This window comes from Hyperolius riggenbachi, chromosome 5 (assembly GCF_040937935.1).
Source record: "Hyperolius riggenbachi isolate aHypRig1 chromosome 5, aHypRig1.pri, whole genome shotgun sequence".
Taxonomy (NCBI): domain Eukaryota; kingdom Metazoa; phylum Chordata; class Amphibia; order Anura; family Hyperoliidae; genus Hyperolius; species Hyperolius riggenbachi.
Genome location: NC_090650.1, coordinates 71,360,950 through 71,376,574, shown reverse-complemented (window position 1 = coordinate 71,376,574; position 15,625 = coordinate 71,360,950). Strand labels below are relative to the sequence as shown.

At 43.9% G+C, this 15,625-nt stretch overlaps 1 protein-coding gene across 2 annotated transcripts in view; it reads left to right on the top strand.

Moving 5' to 3' along the window:
• Positions 1 to 15,625, top strand: part of UBE3C (ubiquitin protein ligase E3C) — a 140,429-nt gene that overhangs the window by 94,190 nt on the left and 30,614 nt on the right. For both annotated transcript variants that reach the window (XM_068235861.1, XM_068235862.1), the window contains exons 17-19: positions 817 to 914; positions 2,507 to 2,639; positions 9,906 to 10,153. In XM_068235861.1, the coding sequence (XP_068091962.1) occupies positions 817 to 914; positions 2,507 to 2,639; positions 9,906 to 10,153 (479 nt within the window). The remainder of the gene's footprint in view (positions 1 to 816; positions 915 to 2,506; positions 2,640 to 9,905; positions 10,154 to 15,625) is intronic.

Sequence of the window (15,625 nt, the reverse complement as noted above, 5' to 3'; positions counted from 1 at the left end):
TCAAACAAGCTGTACACCAACTACTTTACATTGTATCAAAGTGTCATGTCCCGTTAAAAGATATAAATTTTTTTTGCAAAAATGTCAACTATGTACTCACTTTTGTGAGATACCTTATGTGAACTGGCTTTTATCCCTCCTATGGTGGACCATGAGGACAATTATACATTTAGCATGATCTTTACAGTGGACTTGTGAAATGGAGATTGGTGTATGTGCAGGGAGTTGGTTAAAGAACCACTATCGCGGAAATCATAAAATGTAAAATACTGGCAGACACATACAAATAAGTATATTTCTTCCAGTGTAAAACGAGCCATAAACTACTTTTCTCCTATATTGATGTCACTTACAGTAAGTAGTAGAAATCTTACAGAACCGACGGGTTTTGGAGTAGCCCGTCTCCTCATGGGGGATTCTCAGGGTTTTCTTTATTTTCAAAAGCACTTAGTGAAAGGCAATTGCTCTATCCAACTGCCAAAAACTGTGAAGTGAGCACGGAGGCTGGCCAGCTTCTTTTTGTAAATCCTTTTCAGGGAATGTCTTTATAAAGAATAAAGGCCATGATGAGCATCCCCCACGAAGAGATGGACTAGCCCAAAACCTGTCAGTTCTGCCAGGTTTCTACTACCTACTGTAAGTGACAGCAACATACGAGGAAAATTATTTATGGCTCATTTTACTCTGGGAGATATGTACTTCTTATTTGTATGTGTTTACATGTATTTGAAATTTTACATTTTTTCACGATAGTGTTCCTTCAAACAAATGATCTGTCTGTCTCATGAAAGCAATAACTGTTATTCTCCGTTTCAGTGGGCATGGAACCAGCACCCTTGTCTGTCTCCGAAGAAAGACAGTTGGCAATATTGACTGAACTTCCATTTGTAGTACCCTTTGAGGAAAGAGTAAAGGTAATGATGTAAACATTTATAGTTACTGCATAGATGGTCCATTTTATAGCATAAGCCATGTTGAGGAATCTTTAGAAAATTGTAACTTTGTTTTTTCCTGCCACCATAGGCCTGCAGGAGGTTTGGTAAGATAGTGGTCACTGACTTGGACAACTGAAGTGAGAGGTATATGGAGGCTGCCATATTTATTTCCTTTAAAAGAGTACCTGGCAGTGCTGCTGGTCTATTTGGCTGCAGCAGTGTCTGAATAACACCAGAAACAAGCATGCAGCTAATCTTGTCAGACCTGTCAAAGTGAGCAACATCTGCTCTGCTGCATGCTTGTTCAGGGTCTACGGCTAAAAGTATGAGGGGCAGAGGATTACAGTATAGCCAGGCAACTTGTATTGTTCAAAGAAAACCTGTAAGGAGAAAAACCTTCCCTGGGGGGTACTCACCTCAGGTGGTGGAAGCCTTCGGATCCTATTAAAGCTTCCTCTGTTCTCCCCGGTCCCACGGCGGCGGAGAAAATCCTCCCGGAGCCAGGGATGTAAATATTTACCTTTCCTGGCTCCAGTGCAGGCGCAGTATCAGCTCTCTGCCTCGGAGATAGGCGGAAATAGCCGATCGCTGTCAGGCTGCTCTACCGCGCAGGTACAAGTCTCCTGCGTAGTAGAGCGGACCCGATGGAGATCGGCTGTTTTCACCTATCTCCGTGCGGAGAGCCGCAACAGCGCCCCCGCTGGAGCCAGGAAAGGTAAATAAATCAGCGCTTGTCAGCCTTGTCGAGGGAGGATTCTGGGACTCTTCAGGGGAGCCAGCGCTGGATTGCCCGCAGTTACAGGGGAGGGGGAAGCCTCATTGGGACCCTGAGGCTTCCCCCTCCTGAGGTGAGTACCCCCACGGGCCGTTTTTTTTGTTTTGTTTTGTTTGTTACAGGGTCTCTTTAAAAGGAAAAAAAAATACGGCAGCCTCCCTATCCCTCTCGTTACAGTTGACCTCTAATTCTTTCTCCCATGGTATATATACTGTATATTCGAGATACTACGTTATTTCTGAAAATGAAGAACCGATTGACTTGCGCTAGCTGAGGTATTGGTACAGATTGACACTCCTGTTTTCTCAATTAAAATTTGCCATAAAACACCCAACTTGCTTTCATATGTTTACCACGTAGTTACCAGGGCTAATTCACACTAGGCAGTGAGTTGAAGTGCATGAATAATAAACTTGTGAATGGGTTTGTGAGTTGCTGTGCATTTCCACACATTTCCACGAGTTTTAATCACTCTTGATGAGTTAAAACGACACAGCAACTCACTGTTGTAGTGTGAATGTTAGCATGAAAGTCTATGGACCTTCATGTTCCCTTGTAAAATGCACACTATGTGCAGTGAGTCAAACTCACTGCAACTCATATAGTTTGAAGGAGCCCTAATAATATTTTGATGCTTTGTGATTTCACTGCAGGTTATGTGTTTTTCCATGTTCCATTTTTCCAGGCAGTCTGCACATTGCTGGATATTAATGTTATTTCCTGCCAAACACATCATATTTCAGCTGTCAGTAATCTGCCGCTAGTGGAGCAATAACTCAGTGTGTACACTTTGTAGATCTTCCAGAGACTGATCTATGCAGACAAGCAGGAAGTACAAGGAGATGGACCATTCTTAGATGGAATCAATGTCACTATTAGAAGAAATTACATCTATGAGGATGCTTACGACAAATTGTCTCCTGAAAATGGTCAGTATCAGATTTTTACAAATATATTGAAGTTAAAGAGGAATTTAGGCCTAAACAAACATACTGACATTAAGTTACATTAGTTATGGTAATTAAAATAGATAGGTAATATAATCTCTTATCCACCCTGTTTTAAAAGAACAGGCAAATGTTTGATTTCATGAGGGCAGCCTTCTTTTTGGTTGAAAGGTGACAGGGAGCATGAGACACAGTTCCAACTGTCCTGTGTGCTGATCACCCCTCCCAGTTGCTAGGCAACGTGAATACCAACATCGGAAATCCCATCATGCTTTGCACAGCATCAGGGAAAAAAAGCTCGGGCAGTTTTCTTTGATGGGTGGAGCTTAGCTAAAAATACATCTAAAAATGATGCTTTGGTAAGAAAAACAAAGTTCTGATGCTGTGAAACGGTTACAGAAACGCCAAGCCTTTTTAGTTCTGCTGAGTAGATTTTTGGTCTAGAGGTTCACTTTAACAAATGACAATCCTCTAACACAGGCCCGTATTTACCTCCCAGGAGCCTAAAGGCACAGATGTGCTGGCACCTTAGACTCCACCCTCCATATGAACCTATGAACACCCACCAAACTACACCCAGAGTGTGCTGACTTGCCCAGTTGTCACTTTTCCCTTACTTTCGTTGCCTGTTATAGGTAGCTACAGGCGCCCCTTAGTATTAGGTAGCCAGAATTATCCTCAATATTAAATAGCTAGAGGTGTCCTCAAGTATTAGGTAGCTAGAGGAACCTCAGTATTAAGTAGCTAGAGGTGCCCCTGACTGAACGGAGATCTTGTCAGTGGAACGCTGAAAGCAGGGCAAATAACCTCTCATTTATACTCTCATCAGCTTTGTTGCTTTTTAAAGGGAACCTGAAGTTAGAGGAATACGGAGGCTGCCATCTTCATTCCTTTATAATCCATGCCACTTGCCTGGCTGTCAGGAGGAACTTAACCTCCTTGGTGGTAACCATGAGCTACAGTTGGGGTGGAAAACCGCAGCTCAGAGCGGTAATCCTGACCTGCACTCACCAGGGAGGTGAGTAAGTGCAGGGGCTACTGCAGACTCTCTGCTGGTATGATTTTTTTTTTATGATTTGAGGGTCTAAAAGCACATGAAAAAATTGTACCGCTTTTAGACCCTAAAATCACAAGGAATCGTACCGCCAGGGAGGTTAAGGGCTAGTTTCCCTTATGCAATGCAGAACAGTGTGCTCAGTGTTGTACGTGAATCCCCCGGGGGGGGGGGGGGGGGGGGGGCGGCGTTTGCAATCCCATTCATTATAATGAATCAGATCACGGGCGCAAACAGGCCTAAGTGCAGGCAACCATGTGCTGCGATTCAATGGTGAATCGCAGCACATGTATGGAAACAGCAGACAGTGCAGTCTATGCACTCTCTGATGCCTCTGCGATCGCATTTCTATAGTCCCAGCTGAAAGTGCACATATAGAAACAAGCCAAGGCATTACATTTTTACGAGTCACACACTTGCAACAAACATGCAGCCAGTGGAGTCAGATCAGAGTCAAAGTACCGTATTTTCCGCCGTATAAGACGCACTTTTTCTCCCCCAAAAATGGGTAGAAAAAGTCACTGCGTCTTATACGGCAAAGGCAGGGAATCCCTGACTTCTGAACGCCCACTGATATGAACCGTCACCGTGTCGGGGATTCCCTGCCCGTGTGTGCCCGCTCCCCTGTGTCTATTCTCACTGCATCCGGCTTCCGTACTGCATGGCCACGAGGATCACAGTCCTGTCTCCTGTGCGTGGCTAGCTCGATTCAAAGGCTCGTTCTGATGGCATCATCAGAACGAGACTTTGAATCAAGCTAGCTGCGTACAGGAGACAGGACTGTGATCCTCGCGGCCATGCAGTACAGAAGACGGGTGCCCGATATTTTACTTATGCACAAGGGAAGCGGTGATAGAGACATCGGGAACACGGGGCAGAAGATGCAGCACAGGAGACACAGGGCACAGATCCCGGCGGCCATATGGTATGTGATCCGGCTGCATGAACTATTGTTACAATAGACACGGGAGAGAGCTGCTACCCACTTGGCAACAGGGAATGGGGACACAGGAGGGCACTTAAGAGACACAGGAGGGCACCTATGGGGACACAGGAGGGCACCTATGGGGACACAGGAGGGCACCTATGGGGACACAGGAGGGCACCTATGGGGACACAGGAGGGCACCTATGGGGACACAGGAGAGCACCTATGGGGACACAGGAGAGCACCTATGGGGACACAGGAGAGCACCTATGGGGACACAGGAGGGCACCTATGGGGACACAGGAGGGCACCTATGGGGACACAGGAGGGCACCTATGGGGACACAGGAGGGCACCTATGGGGACACAGGAGGGCACCTATGGGGACACAGGAGGGCACCTATGGGGACACAGGAGGGCACCTATGGGGACACAGGAGGGCACCTATGGGGACACAGGAGGGCACCTATGGGGACACAGGAGGGCACCTATGAGACACAGGAGGGCACCTATGAGACACAGGAGGGCACCTATGGGACACAGGAGGGCACCTATGGGGACACAGGAGGGCACCTATGGGGACACAGGAGGGCACCTATGGGGACACAGGAGGGCACCTATGGGGACACAGGAGGGCACCTATGGGGACACAGGAGGGCACCTATGGGGACACAGGAGGGCACCTATGGGGACACAGGAGGGCACCTATGGGGACACAGGAGGGCACCTATGGGGACACAGGAGGGCACCTATGGGACACAGGAGGGCACCTATGGGACACAGGAGGGCAGCATTTGGGGGTGAACATGTATAGGACGCTCCTGGAATATGGGTGCACCAGGCTTAGTATACATATACTTTTTCCCTGGTTTGTGCCCTCTAAACCTGGATACATAGACACATGGAGGCTGACCTATGTATTTACTTTAAATAAAGCAATAATTCCTGGCTACACTGCCTCCAATACTTGTAGCCATAGACTTTGAACAAGCATGCAGATCAGATGATTCTGTCAAAGATCTGACAAGATTAGCTGCATGCTTGTTTCAGGTGTGTGTATCAGACACTAGTGAACAGAAAGGTCAGCAGGAGTGCCAGGGAACTGATATTGTTTAACTAGTTCACCACTGAGAGGTTTTTCCCCTTATGGATCAGAGCAAGTTTCACATATCAGCGCTCCTCCCCAATCACTTTATTATCACTACTTATCACAACAAAATGATCTATATTATTATGTAAATAATATATATAATGCTTTCTTTAAAGAGACACTGAAGCGAAAAAAAATATATGATATAGTGAATTGGTTGTGTACTATGAATAATTACTAGAAGATTAGCAGCAAATAAAATATTCTCATACTTTTATTTTCAGGTATATAGTGTTTTTTCTAACATTGCATCATTCTATATTCTGTGCAGATTACACAGCACTCAGCATTCAAAATGAGTCTTTCAGAGCAGTCTGTGAAGTAATGAAGTCTCCTCTAGCAGAGGAAAAGTAAACAGTACAATAACACTTGAGATAATAAAAGTCAGATAACAGCCCTCTCCAAGACTAAACTTGGTTGGAGAGTTAATAGCTTTTTTGCATAGAGATAACAACTGGAGTTTCTTAACTCTTCCTGTACTGGAAACAATTAGACTGATGTATCTGATCTTAATGTTTTATTTCTTAGCTGTACTACACATACAAATCATAATATCATCATTTTTTTTTTCGCTTCAGTGTCTCTTTAAGTGGTACGTTTTGCTAAGAATTATTTCATTCTAGATGCATTTTAATGGAAATAATAAGAGAAAAAATTGAAAAGATGCATTATTTCTGAGTTTTTGGCTATTATAATTTTAAAATAAAACGTTTTACTTTGGAAAAACTCACGCATTTTATTTGCCCATTTGTCCCAATTATAACAATGTTTAAATTATGTCCCTAGTACAATGTATGGCGACAATATTTTTTGGGGAAATAAAGGTGTATTTTTTCTGTTTTTCCTCCGTCGCTAATTACAAGCCCATATTTGCAAAAATAACAGTAATAAAGAGACTCTGAAGTGAGTCTAAATTCCCTTTTTTTAACTTGTAGTTATGTTCATCACTATAACCCCAACTAAAACGCCGCTATCCCACGGCAAACCGAGGGGTTAATACCCCCCAAATCCCCTCTTCAGTGTCCGGGGAGCGCTTCCTGCTTGAGGCAGAACTAATGGCTTTAGCTCTGCCTCTCAATGCGCCAATCCCTGCTGATCGGGGCGAGGCGGAGATCCGCCGGCAGATTGACGCGCATGAAGGCAGACCTGCGGCTCATAGCTCTGTTTCCATGAGCAGCAAAATCCACGATCAAGAGACGCACACAGTGATAATTGAAGAAGTGAAATGAAGTTTATTGGATTTTCATAAAGTGTATAATAATTGTTTAAATAAAATTAAGCAGGTGCCTAAATTTGGGCACTGCTGTCATTTTATTGATTCCAAAACCTTTAGAACTAATTATTGGAACTGAAATTGGCTTGGTAAGCTCAGTGACCCCTGACCTACATACGCAGGTGAATCTAATTATGAGAGAGTATTTAACCTCCTGAGCGTTACTCCGCTCAGGAGGTGATGCAACTTTGTGCCCCCCCCCCCCCCCCACTGAATAAATGTGCTGTAATACCTGCAAAACCTTCTGTTAGCACTAGGCTAGCTAGTAAATGTGTCCTGCACCCGCCGCTCCCCCGATTATACTTTACCCAGCCTGGATCCAGCGATCGGCGCAGCCTCCCCGGACAGCTCCGGTCTTCACTATGAGGAGGATCGCACATGACGTTGCCAACGTCCTGTGCAAACCCAATCTTCCCCAAAGAGAGACCGAAGCTGTTCCGGGAGGCTGCACGATTGCTGGATCCAGGGGGGTAATGTATAAACGGGGGGATCGCAGGGGAGCGGAGGGTGCAGGACACATTTACTAGCTAGCCTAGTGCTAGCAGATGGTTTTGCAGGTATTAAAGCACATTTATTCAGTGTGGGGGGGGGGGGCACTCAGGAGGACAGATAGCGGTATGCCTGACACAGTGTCGGGCATACCGCTAAGGAGGTTAAGGGGGTCAGTTGTAAGTTTCCCTCCTCTTTTAATTTTTCTCTGAAAAGTAGCAACATGGGGGTCTCAAAACAACTCTCAAATGACCTGAAGACAAAGATTGTTCACCATCAAGGTTTAGGGGAAGGATACAGAAAGCTGTCTCAGAGATCTCAGCGGTCTCCACAGTTAAAAACATATTGAGGAAATAGAAGACCACAGGCTCAGTTCAAGATGAGGCTCGACGTGGCAGACCAATAAAAATCTTGGATAAACAGAAGCGACAAATGGCTAGAACAGTCAGTCAACCCACAGACCATCACCAAAGACCTACAACATCATCTTGCTGCAGATAGAGTCACTGTGCATCATTCAACCATTCGGCGCTCCTAACACAAGGAGATGCTGTATGCAAGAGTGATGCAGAGGAAGCCTTTTCTCCGCCCACAGCACAGACAGAGATGCTTGATGTATGCTAAAGCACATTTGGACAAGCCAGCTTCATTTTGAAAAAAGGTGCTGTGATCTGATAAAACTAAAATTTAGTTATTTGGGCATAACAAGGGGCAATATGCATGGAGGAAAAACACAGCATTCCAAGAAAAACACCTGCTACCTACAGTAAAATATGGTGGTGGTTCCATAATGCTGTGGGGCTGGGTGGCCAGTGCCGGGACTGGGAATCTTGTCAAAGTTGAGGGACACATGGATTCCACTCAGTATCAGCAGATTCTAGAGACCAATGTCTAGGAATCTGTGTCAAAGCTGAAGCTGCGCTGGAACTGGATCTTTCTACAAGACAACAACCCTAAACACTGCTCAAAATCCACTAAGGCGTTCATGCAGAGGAACAAGTACAACGTTCTGGAATGGCCATCTCAGTCCCCAGACCTGAATATAATTGAAATTCTGTGGTGTGAGTTAGAGAGCTGTCCATGCTCGGAAGCCATTAAACCTGAATGAACTAGAGATGTTTTGTAAAGAGGTCCAAAATACCTTCAACCAGAATCCAGACTCTCATTGGAACCTACAGGAAGCGTTTAGAGGCTGTAATTTCTGCAAAAGGAGGATCTACTAAATATTAATTTCATTTCTTTTTTTGTGGTGCCCAAATGTATGCACCTGCCTAATTTTTTTAAACAATTATTGCACACTTTCTGTAAATCCAATAAACTTCATTTCACTTCTTAAATATCACGGTGTGTGTCTCCTATATGATGTATTTAACTGACATTTCTTATCGTAACATCCAACGATTTATACAGGAAAATCATGACTATTAACAAGGTTGCCCTAAACTTTTGCATCCCACTGTATTTTTTTTAGATATTTATGTATTTGTATTGAATAAATGTTTTAGGGTGTAATTTACTATTTGGCCACTAGATGTCCTCCCCCGTTTGTTCCTCCTGTGTACTCAGAAGGAAGTAATGCGTGTATGTGTTATTTTCACTTTACTCAATGACCATCGGCATCTCATTGATGCCTGTGATCATTGGTATCATTGTTTGTATTTATATACGTTTTATATAGTGCCAGCATATGCCATTACTCTTCACACCACACACAATCTATGATAATAATTGTGGCCATCTTAAAAGCTGCCTGTTTGAAAATGGGATCAGTGGTAAAGTATGAATTGTAGTACTGTGCTGCTGATTAAATACTTTGAGAAACAACTCAAGCCATCTAATGCAGGGGTTGCCAAACTTTTTAGGCCAAGGGCCATATTGCTGTTCCTGAGTGCTAGGGGGCCGAACTAGTGGAATTAAACACGTTTGCTAATTGTCGTTAGGTACAATATGCCTGTAACATTTTGCCAAAACATTTCCACTGGAAATTACCCATATACTATGTGCAGTTAGAACTTTGGCAGCTGCTAATCAGTAGCTGTTACTGCTGCTGGCACAGTGGCAGCTGGTAATTAGTGGCTGTTACTGCTGCTGGCACAGTGGCAGCTGCTAATCTGTTATTGTTGCTGGTGCAGTGACAGTTGCTAATCAGTGGCTGTTACTGCTGCTGGCAAAGTGGCAGTTGCTAATCAATGGCTTTTACTGCTGCTGGCGCAGTGGCCGGGACGGACTTTGGACCTGCCTGATCTAATGTATGTGACTGTAAATGTGTGCACTGGCTCTGTGTTATATATATCACATAGATACTTGTGCTCATCATTCCACCTGCTTTAACTTATTGTCTGCGCTCTCATTGCAGAACCTGATCTGAAGAAGAGGATCAGAGTCCACCTACTGAACGCACACGGCCTGGATGAAGCTGGGATCGATGGCGGTGGAATATTTAGAGAATTTTTAAATGAGCTGCTTAAATCTGGTTTTAACCCCAATCAGGGATTTTTTAAAACGACGAATGAAGGCTTGCTGTACCCCAACCCCGCAGCACAGATGCTGGTAGGAGACTCCTTTGCCAGGCACTACTATTTCCTGGGCAGGATGCTGGGGAAGGTGAGTAAAAAAAGAAAACATACATTTCTGCCTAATGGTGGCTATCTACTGATCATTCTAAATAAATTACCGTATATACTGGCGTATAAGGCGACTGGGCGTATAAGACGACCCCCCAACTTTTCCTATACTCGCCGTAGAAGACTACCCCTGTGTGTGAGCGAGCATGCCGGGTGCCAGGCAGAGTTGTAAATACCATACTTATGCATTCTCCGCCTAATTGCTCCTTGCGAGCAGCCGCTTGCGCGGGTAGCAGTGCCTCTTCCGTGGTCACCTGACCGGTGATGTGTGCGCTCCCCTGATGACGCTCATGGAAGAGCCCGGCAATCTCTTCTATGAGCGTCATCAGTGGAGCGCACGCATCACCAGTCAGGTGACCAAGGAAGAGGCACTGCTACCCGCGCGAGCGGCTGCTCACAAGGAGCAATTAGGCGGAGAATGCGATCTATTAACCAGGGGACTGCACCATAAGTACGGTATTTACAACTCTGCCTGGCTCCCGGCACCCTCCTGACTGACATCCGGCGTATAAGACAACCCCCGACTTTTCAGAAGATTTTTAGGGTTTAAAAAGTTGTCTTATACGCCAGTATATACGGTATATATCTGAATTATTTGTTGAAGTGGATCCGAGATAAACTTTTACTCATTGCATAATTGTGTTCCTTTCATATAGTTTATAGGGCATTCCTCAAGCCAAATACTTTTTTTTTTTTTTAATCTTTATATGAATAAAAAAGTGCTGCCTGACTTCCAGTGTATCCACCTCTTGGTCCTCCACTGTACTCGCTGGTCTCCTGGGCAACGGTTTAATTGCTGCAAGCATGGCCTTGAGACCAGGCAGAGGTGTATCTACAGGAGTGCAGGTACGGCATGGGCCATAGGTGCCTCGTATTGTGGTACTGCACCATAGTATTGCTGTGGGCAGCACGGTGCCTTAGTGGTTAGTACACTTGCCTTGCAGCGCTGGATCCCCGGGTTGAATCCCAGCCAAGGCAATATTGGCAAGGAGTTTGTATGTCCTCCCTGTGCCTGTGTGGGTTTCCTCCTACATCCCAACAATATAAAGAGAAGTTAATTGGCTTCCCCCTTCAGTTAACCCTAGACTACGATACATATGCTACACCATACATACATAGCCATATGACTATGGCAGGGATTAGATTGTGATCCCCCTCTAAAGGACAGTTAGACAATATACTCTGTACAGCGCTTCAGAAGATGTTGGTGCTATATAAATACTAAATGATAATAGTATCCCTGGTGTTCTTCATATAGATCCTAGTCTCATTACATTTCTTTGAGGGGACATGCTGCCTTATTGTTAATTGTGGGATATGTATAGGCTTACCTATTGCCATACTTCAGTCTTGCAGGCCATGCTTTGCGTCAACTTGAACACCACCAAATCCACAAAATGACTGCACCTTTAATTTTTTGGGATTGGTATCGTAGCTCCGCCCCCCTTCCCTTTTCCATAGTGTGGATTTTAGTGTTTTTTTGGGTATGTCATTTGGGTTAATTTACCACTCTAATTTATTGAGGAAACCAAATTACCTGTCAGTTTGTTTTTGGGATAGTGCTAAAGGCAACTCGCACAGGGATGTACATATGGAAGCCTTGCAGATATTGTTCTTGATTGGAATTAAAAACAAGGCTCCACCATGCTCTATTTCTGGCGTTATGTGGGATGGTTTGCTCACTAACTGTGGTGGCTGGAAGGTGTAATGGTTAAGGGCTCTGCCTCTGGCACAGGAGACCAGGGTTCAAATCTTGGCTCTTCCCATTTAATAAACCACCTATTCAGTGAGGAGACCTTGAGTTAGACTCACTATCACTGCTATCTGCAGCTTTGGCGCTTGGATAACGTCAAGAGAAAGGCACGATATAAATGTTCTGTGTCTTGTTTTGTAATGAGTGTGAAGTGATTTTTACCACTTGTCATAAGTGACCCTATGAGAACTGGTTTTGTGGTTTTGCAAGGCCTTTATATAATAAAAAAAAAAAAAAAAAAAAAAAAAAAAAAGCTGAGGCTGAAATTGGCTCAAATGCCAATACTTGCATGTCTGAAAAGTAGACTTAGAGCCACTAAACATGTTGTCTTTTGATACTCAAAGTTTTTCTGGCCTAAGGAACTTGTGTCCATTCTGGATATAATAGCCAAAATTTCCACTCCATTTTATAGTTTGTTTTTTTTTAATCCGTGTATTACCTTTCAGGTACCGTATCTCGTCTTGAGTTCAGTGAAGACTGTATGTCAAAACACATGGCAGTGCTAACGATAAAGGCTACTGAATTCATGATTTAAAACTTTTCATGTTTAAGTTGACCTTGACACCACCTCATCCACTTTAAGGCCTGGTGCACACCAAAACCCGCTAGCAGATCCGCAAAATGCTAGCAGATTTTTAAACGCTTTTTTTTTTTTTTTTTTTTTTTTAATGAGGCATTTGCTAGCGTTTTGCGGATTGCTGCTGCGGATTTCAGTGTAACATATTTCATATATTGTTACAGTAAAGCTGTTACTGAACAGCTTCTGTAACAAAACCGCCTGGCAAACCGCTCTGATCTGTCGTTTTTCAGAGAGTTTTGCGTTTTTCCTATACTTAACATTGAGGCAAAAACGCCTCCGCAATCCAAAAAATGCTTCACCCTGGGAGGATTCGTTTCTGCAAAACGCTTCCCTCTGTGGTGTGCACACCCCCATTGAAATACATTACCCTAGCGTATCCGCAGCTGCAAGCGGCTGCAAAAAACGTTTAAAAAGCCGCTCGGTGTGCCCCAGCCCTAAGTCTCCTTACTAGTTTTACTATGATGGGTGAATTGACTGGCCAACAGGGGAGCTCTGGAACTTCCGTTTGACTTGAATGCAATATTTTAGAAAATTATGACATGCAGTTTTTTGTTGTTCAGTCGCTATTCAGTTGTTTCCAACTCTTCGTGACCCCCTGGACCACAGCACACCAAGCCTCTCTAAGCCCCTCTATCCTCTACTGCCTCTTGAAGTTTGTCCAAGCTCATGGTTGTTGCTTCCATGATAGTATCTAACCATCTCATTCTCTGCCGTCCTCTCCTTTTGCCCTCTAACCTTCCCAGCTGGGCTGTGGAGTCGGAGTCGAGGAGTCTGAGTTGGAGCAATTTTGGGTACCTGGAGTCGGAATCGGTGGTTTCAATAAACTGAGGAGTTGGAGTTGGGTGATTTTTGAACCAAATCCATAGCCTTTGTAAAAATTAGACTAAGGAGTTGAGTGGTCTAAGTTGGAGCAATTTTGGGTACCTGGAGTCGTGGTATCATAAACTTTGGAGTTGGATGATTATTGTACCAACTCCACAGCCCTGCTTCCCAGCATCAGTCTTCTCCAGTGAGTCCTGCTTCAGCAATGTTCCTTCCAATGAACAGTCGGGTTAATTTCTTTAAGGAAAGGCTAATGGGATCTTCTTGCAGTCCAAGGACTCTTAAAAGTCTTCTCCAACACCACCACAATTTGAAGGCATCGATTCTTCAGTGCTCAGCCTTTCTTTTGGTCCAACTCTCATACCCATAGATTACTAATGGGAAAACCATGAGTTCGGCTATAAGAACCTTTGTTGACAAGGTGACCTCTTCTTTTAATTTCATGGCTGCATTCTCTGGCTGCTGCGATCTTTAAACCCAAGAACACAGCCTGATACGGCTCCCATTTCTTCCTCCTCTATATGCCTGGAAGGGAAGGGTCTTGATGTCATGATCTAGGTTTTTTTAATGTTGAGCCTTAGGCTAATTTTTGCACTCTTCTTCTCTTTCACCCTCATTAAGACGTTTCTTGAAGATAACTTTCGCTCATGTATTTTTCATCATGTGCTCAGCCCCCATTACATGGGTTTGAAGAAGGTTTGCGTTTTACTGCAGTAAAACCACGTTTAACCTTTCCGCACAATTCCTAAAGGATCACCTTCTGGGATAACTTTTCACAGAACACGAAAGAGGAAATGCCGCTTTGCTCCAGATGAGATCATAATTTTTAATGGAGCGGCAATGATAAATTGTTTAGCAAGATTTAATAGCCCAAAGAATTGTGTTTGAATTAATTTGATTTTAGGATCTACATTTAATCCATAACTGGACTCCTGGGCATTATATATGAGTTTAAGTAGAATTGTGCCAAATGTGTATGGGAAATAGATTCAAATAGTGGAACCCAAGATAATTAAAAGGAGTTCAGAAATATGAATTTCTGTTCAGCCAGATCTAGTCATTTTTGATATAGTAGAAAGCTAATGGCCATCACTTGGAGCAGGGGATATATTACCCCAGCGTGCGTTTGAAGGAATTGTAATTTACACGTTCATTCTATTTCCAATTACAAAATTAATTTCTCTTTCTGCAATAGAGCATTCGGAAGGTGGAGGAAAATTTGTTGCATAATAATTACTACAATGAACTACAGAACGTCTCCCTAACTTTTCACATTCTGCTTTCAGCGTGACAGCAAGTCATGGTGAATATGCTGCAATAACTGAAAGTCTTCCTGAAAACAAAAAGGGGAAGATATTTAGAACTTCCTACTCTAAAGTTTATGTACAGTTGTTCTACCTCTTCTCCCTTTCCCTCCTGCTCATCAGCCGGAATGTCAGACGGCCAGCCTGAGTGGACCAGGGCTGTGGAGTCGAGGAGTTGGAGCAATTATTTTGTTCGGGTTCTTTGAGGTCAGGGGTGTAACTAGAGGGGAGCAGCCCCTGCAGGGGGGGGGGGCAAAGCTGTTTTGGGGCCCCAACTACTAGCCTTCCCCTCCTCCGATACAGGAAACTGTATCGGAGGAGGGGATTTTTGTGGCTATATATATAATAGATGTGTTTTTGTGGCTATATATATATATATATATATATATATATATATATATATATATATAATGGATGTGAAAATCATGATGGCCACACTTTTGATATTTTTATGACCCTTGTGAGATGGGCCCCAAGGCCGTGAAGAGCACCAAGGGGAGAAATCATCACATTTTTTGCTGGGGGTCTTATGGATTGTGGTTATGCCACTGCTCGGAGCCAGTGATTTCATTAACTCAGGAGTTGGGAGTCTCATGATTTTTGTACCAACTTCACAGCCCTGCTAGGACTGTGCAGTCAGTGTCGAAGCAATTTTTGTACCAGGAATTAGTGGTTTCATAAACTGAGGCGTCGGATGATTTTTGTACCAACTCCACAGCCCTTGAGTGGACAGTGCATTATTCACTCCGATGGTCTGTAGGAGTCTGGCGAATGCGCTTGCATGTGAACAGGCCTATGGGTTTCTATAGGAGACGCATCTGCTTGTGCAAGTCAGAACTTTGCATTCCGATGACTGCAACAGATCCAAGGAACTGACATGTGTGAACAAATTCTGTGTATAATTTAGAATCTGTTGACATCTAAATTTTTGCTTTTTTTCCGATCTGGAAAAACGGACAAAAAAAGTAGGTTTTGCGTTCTGGTGTGAACTGG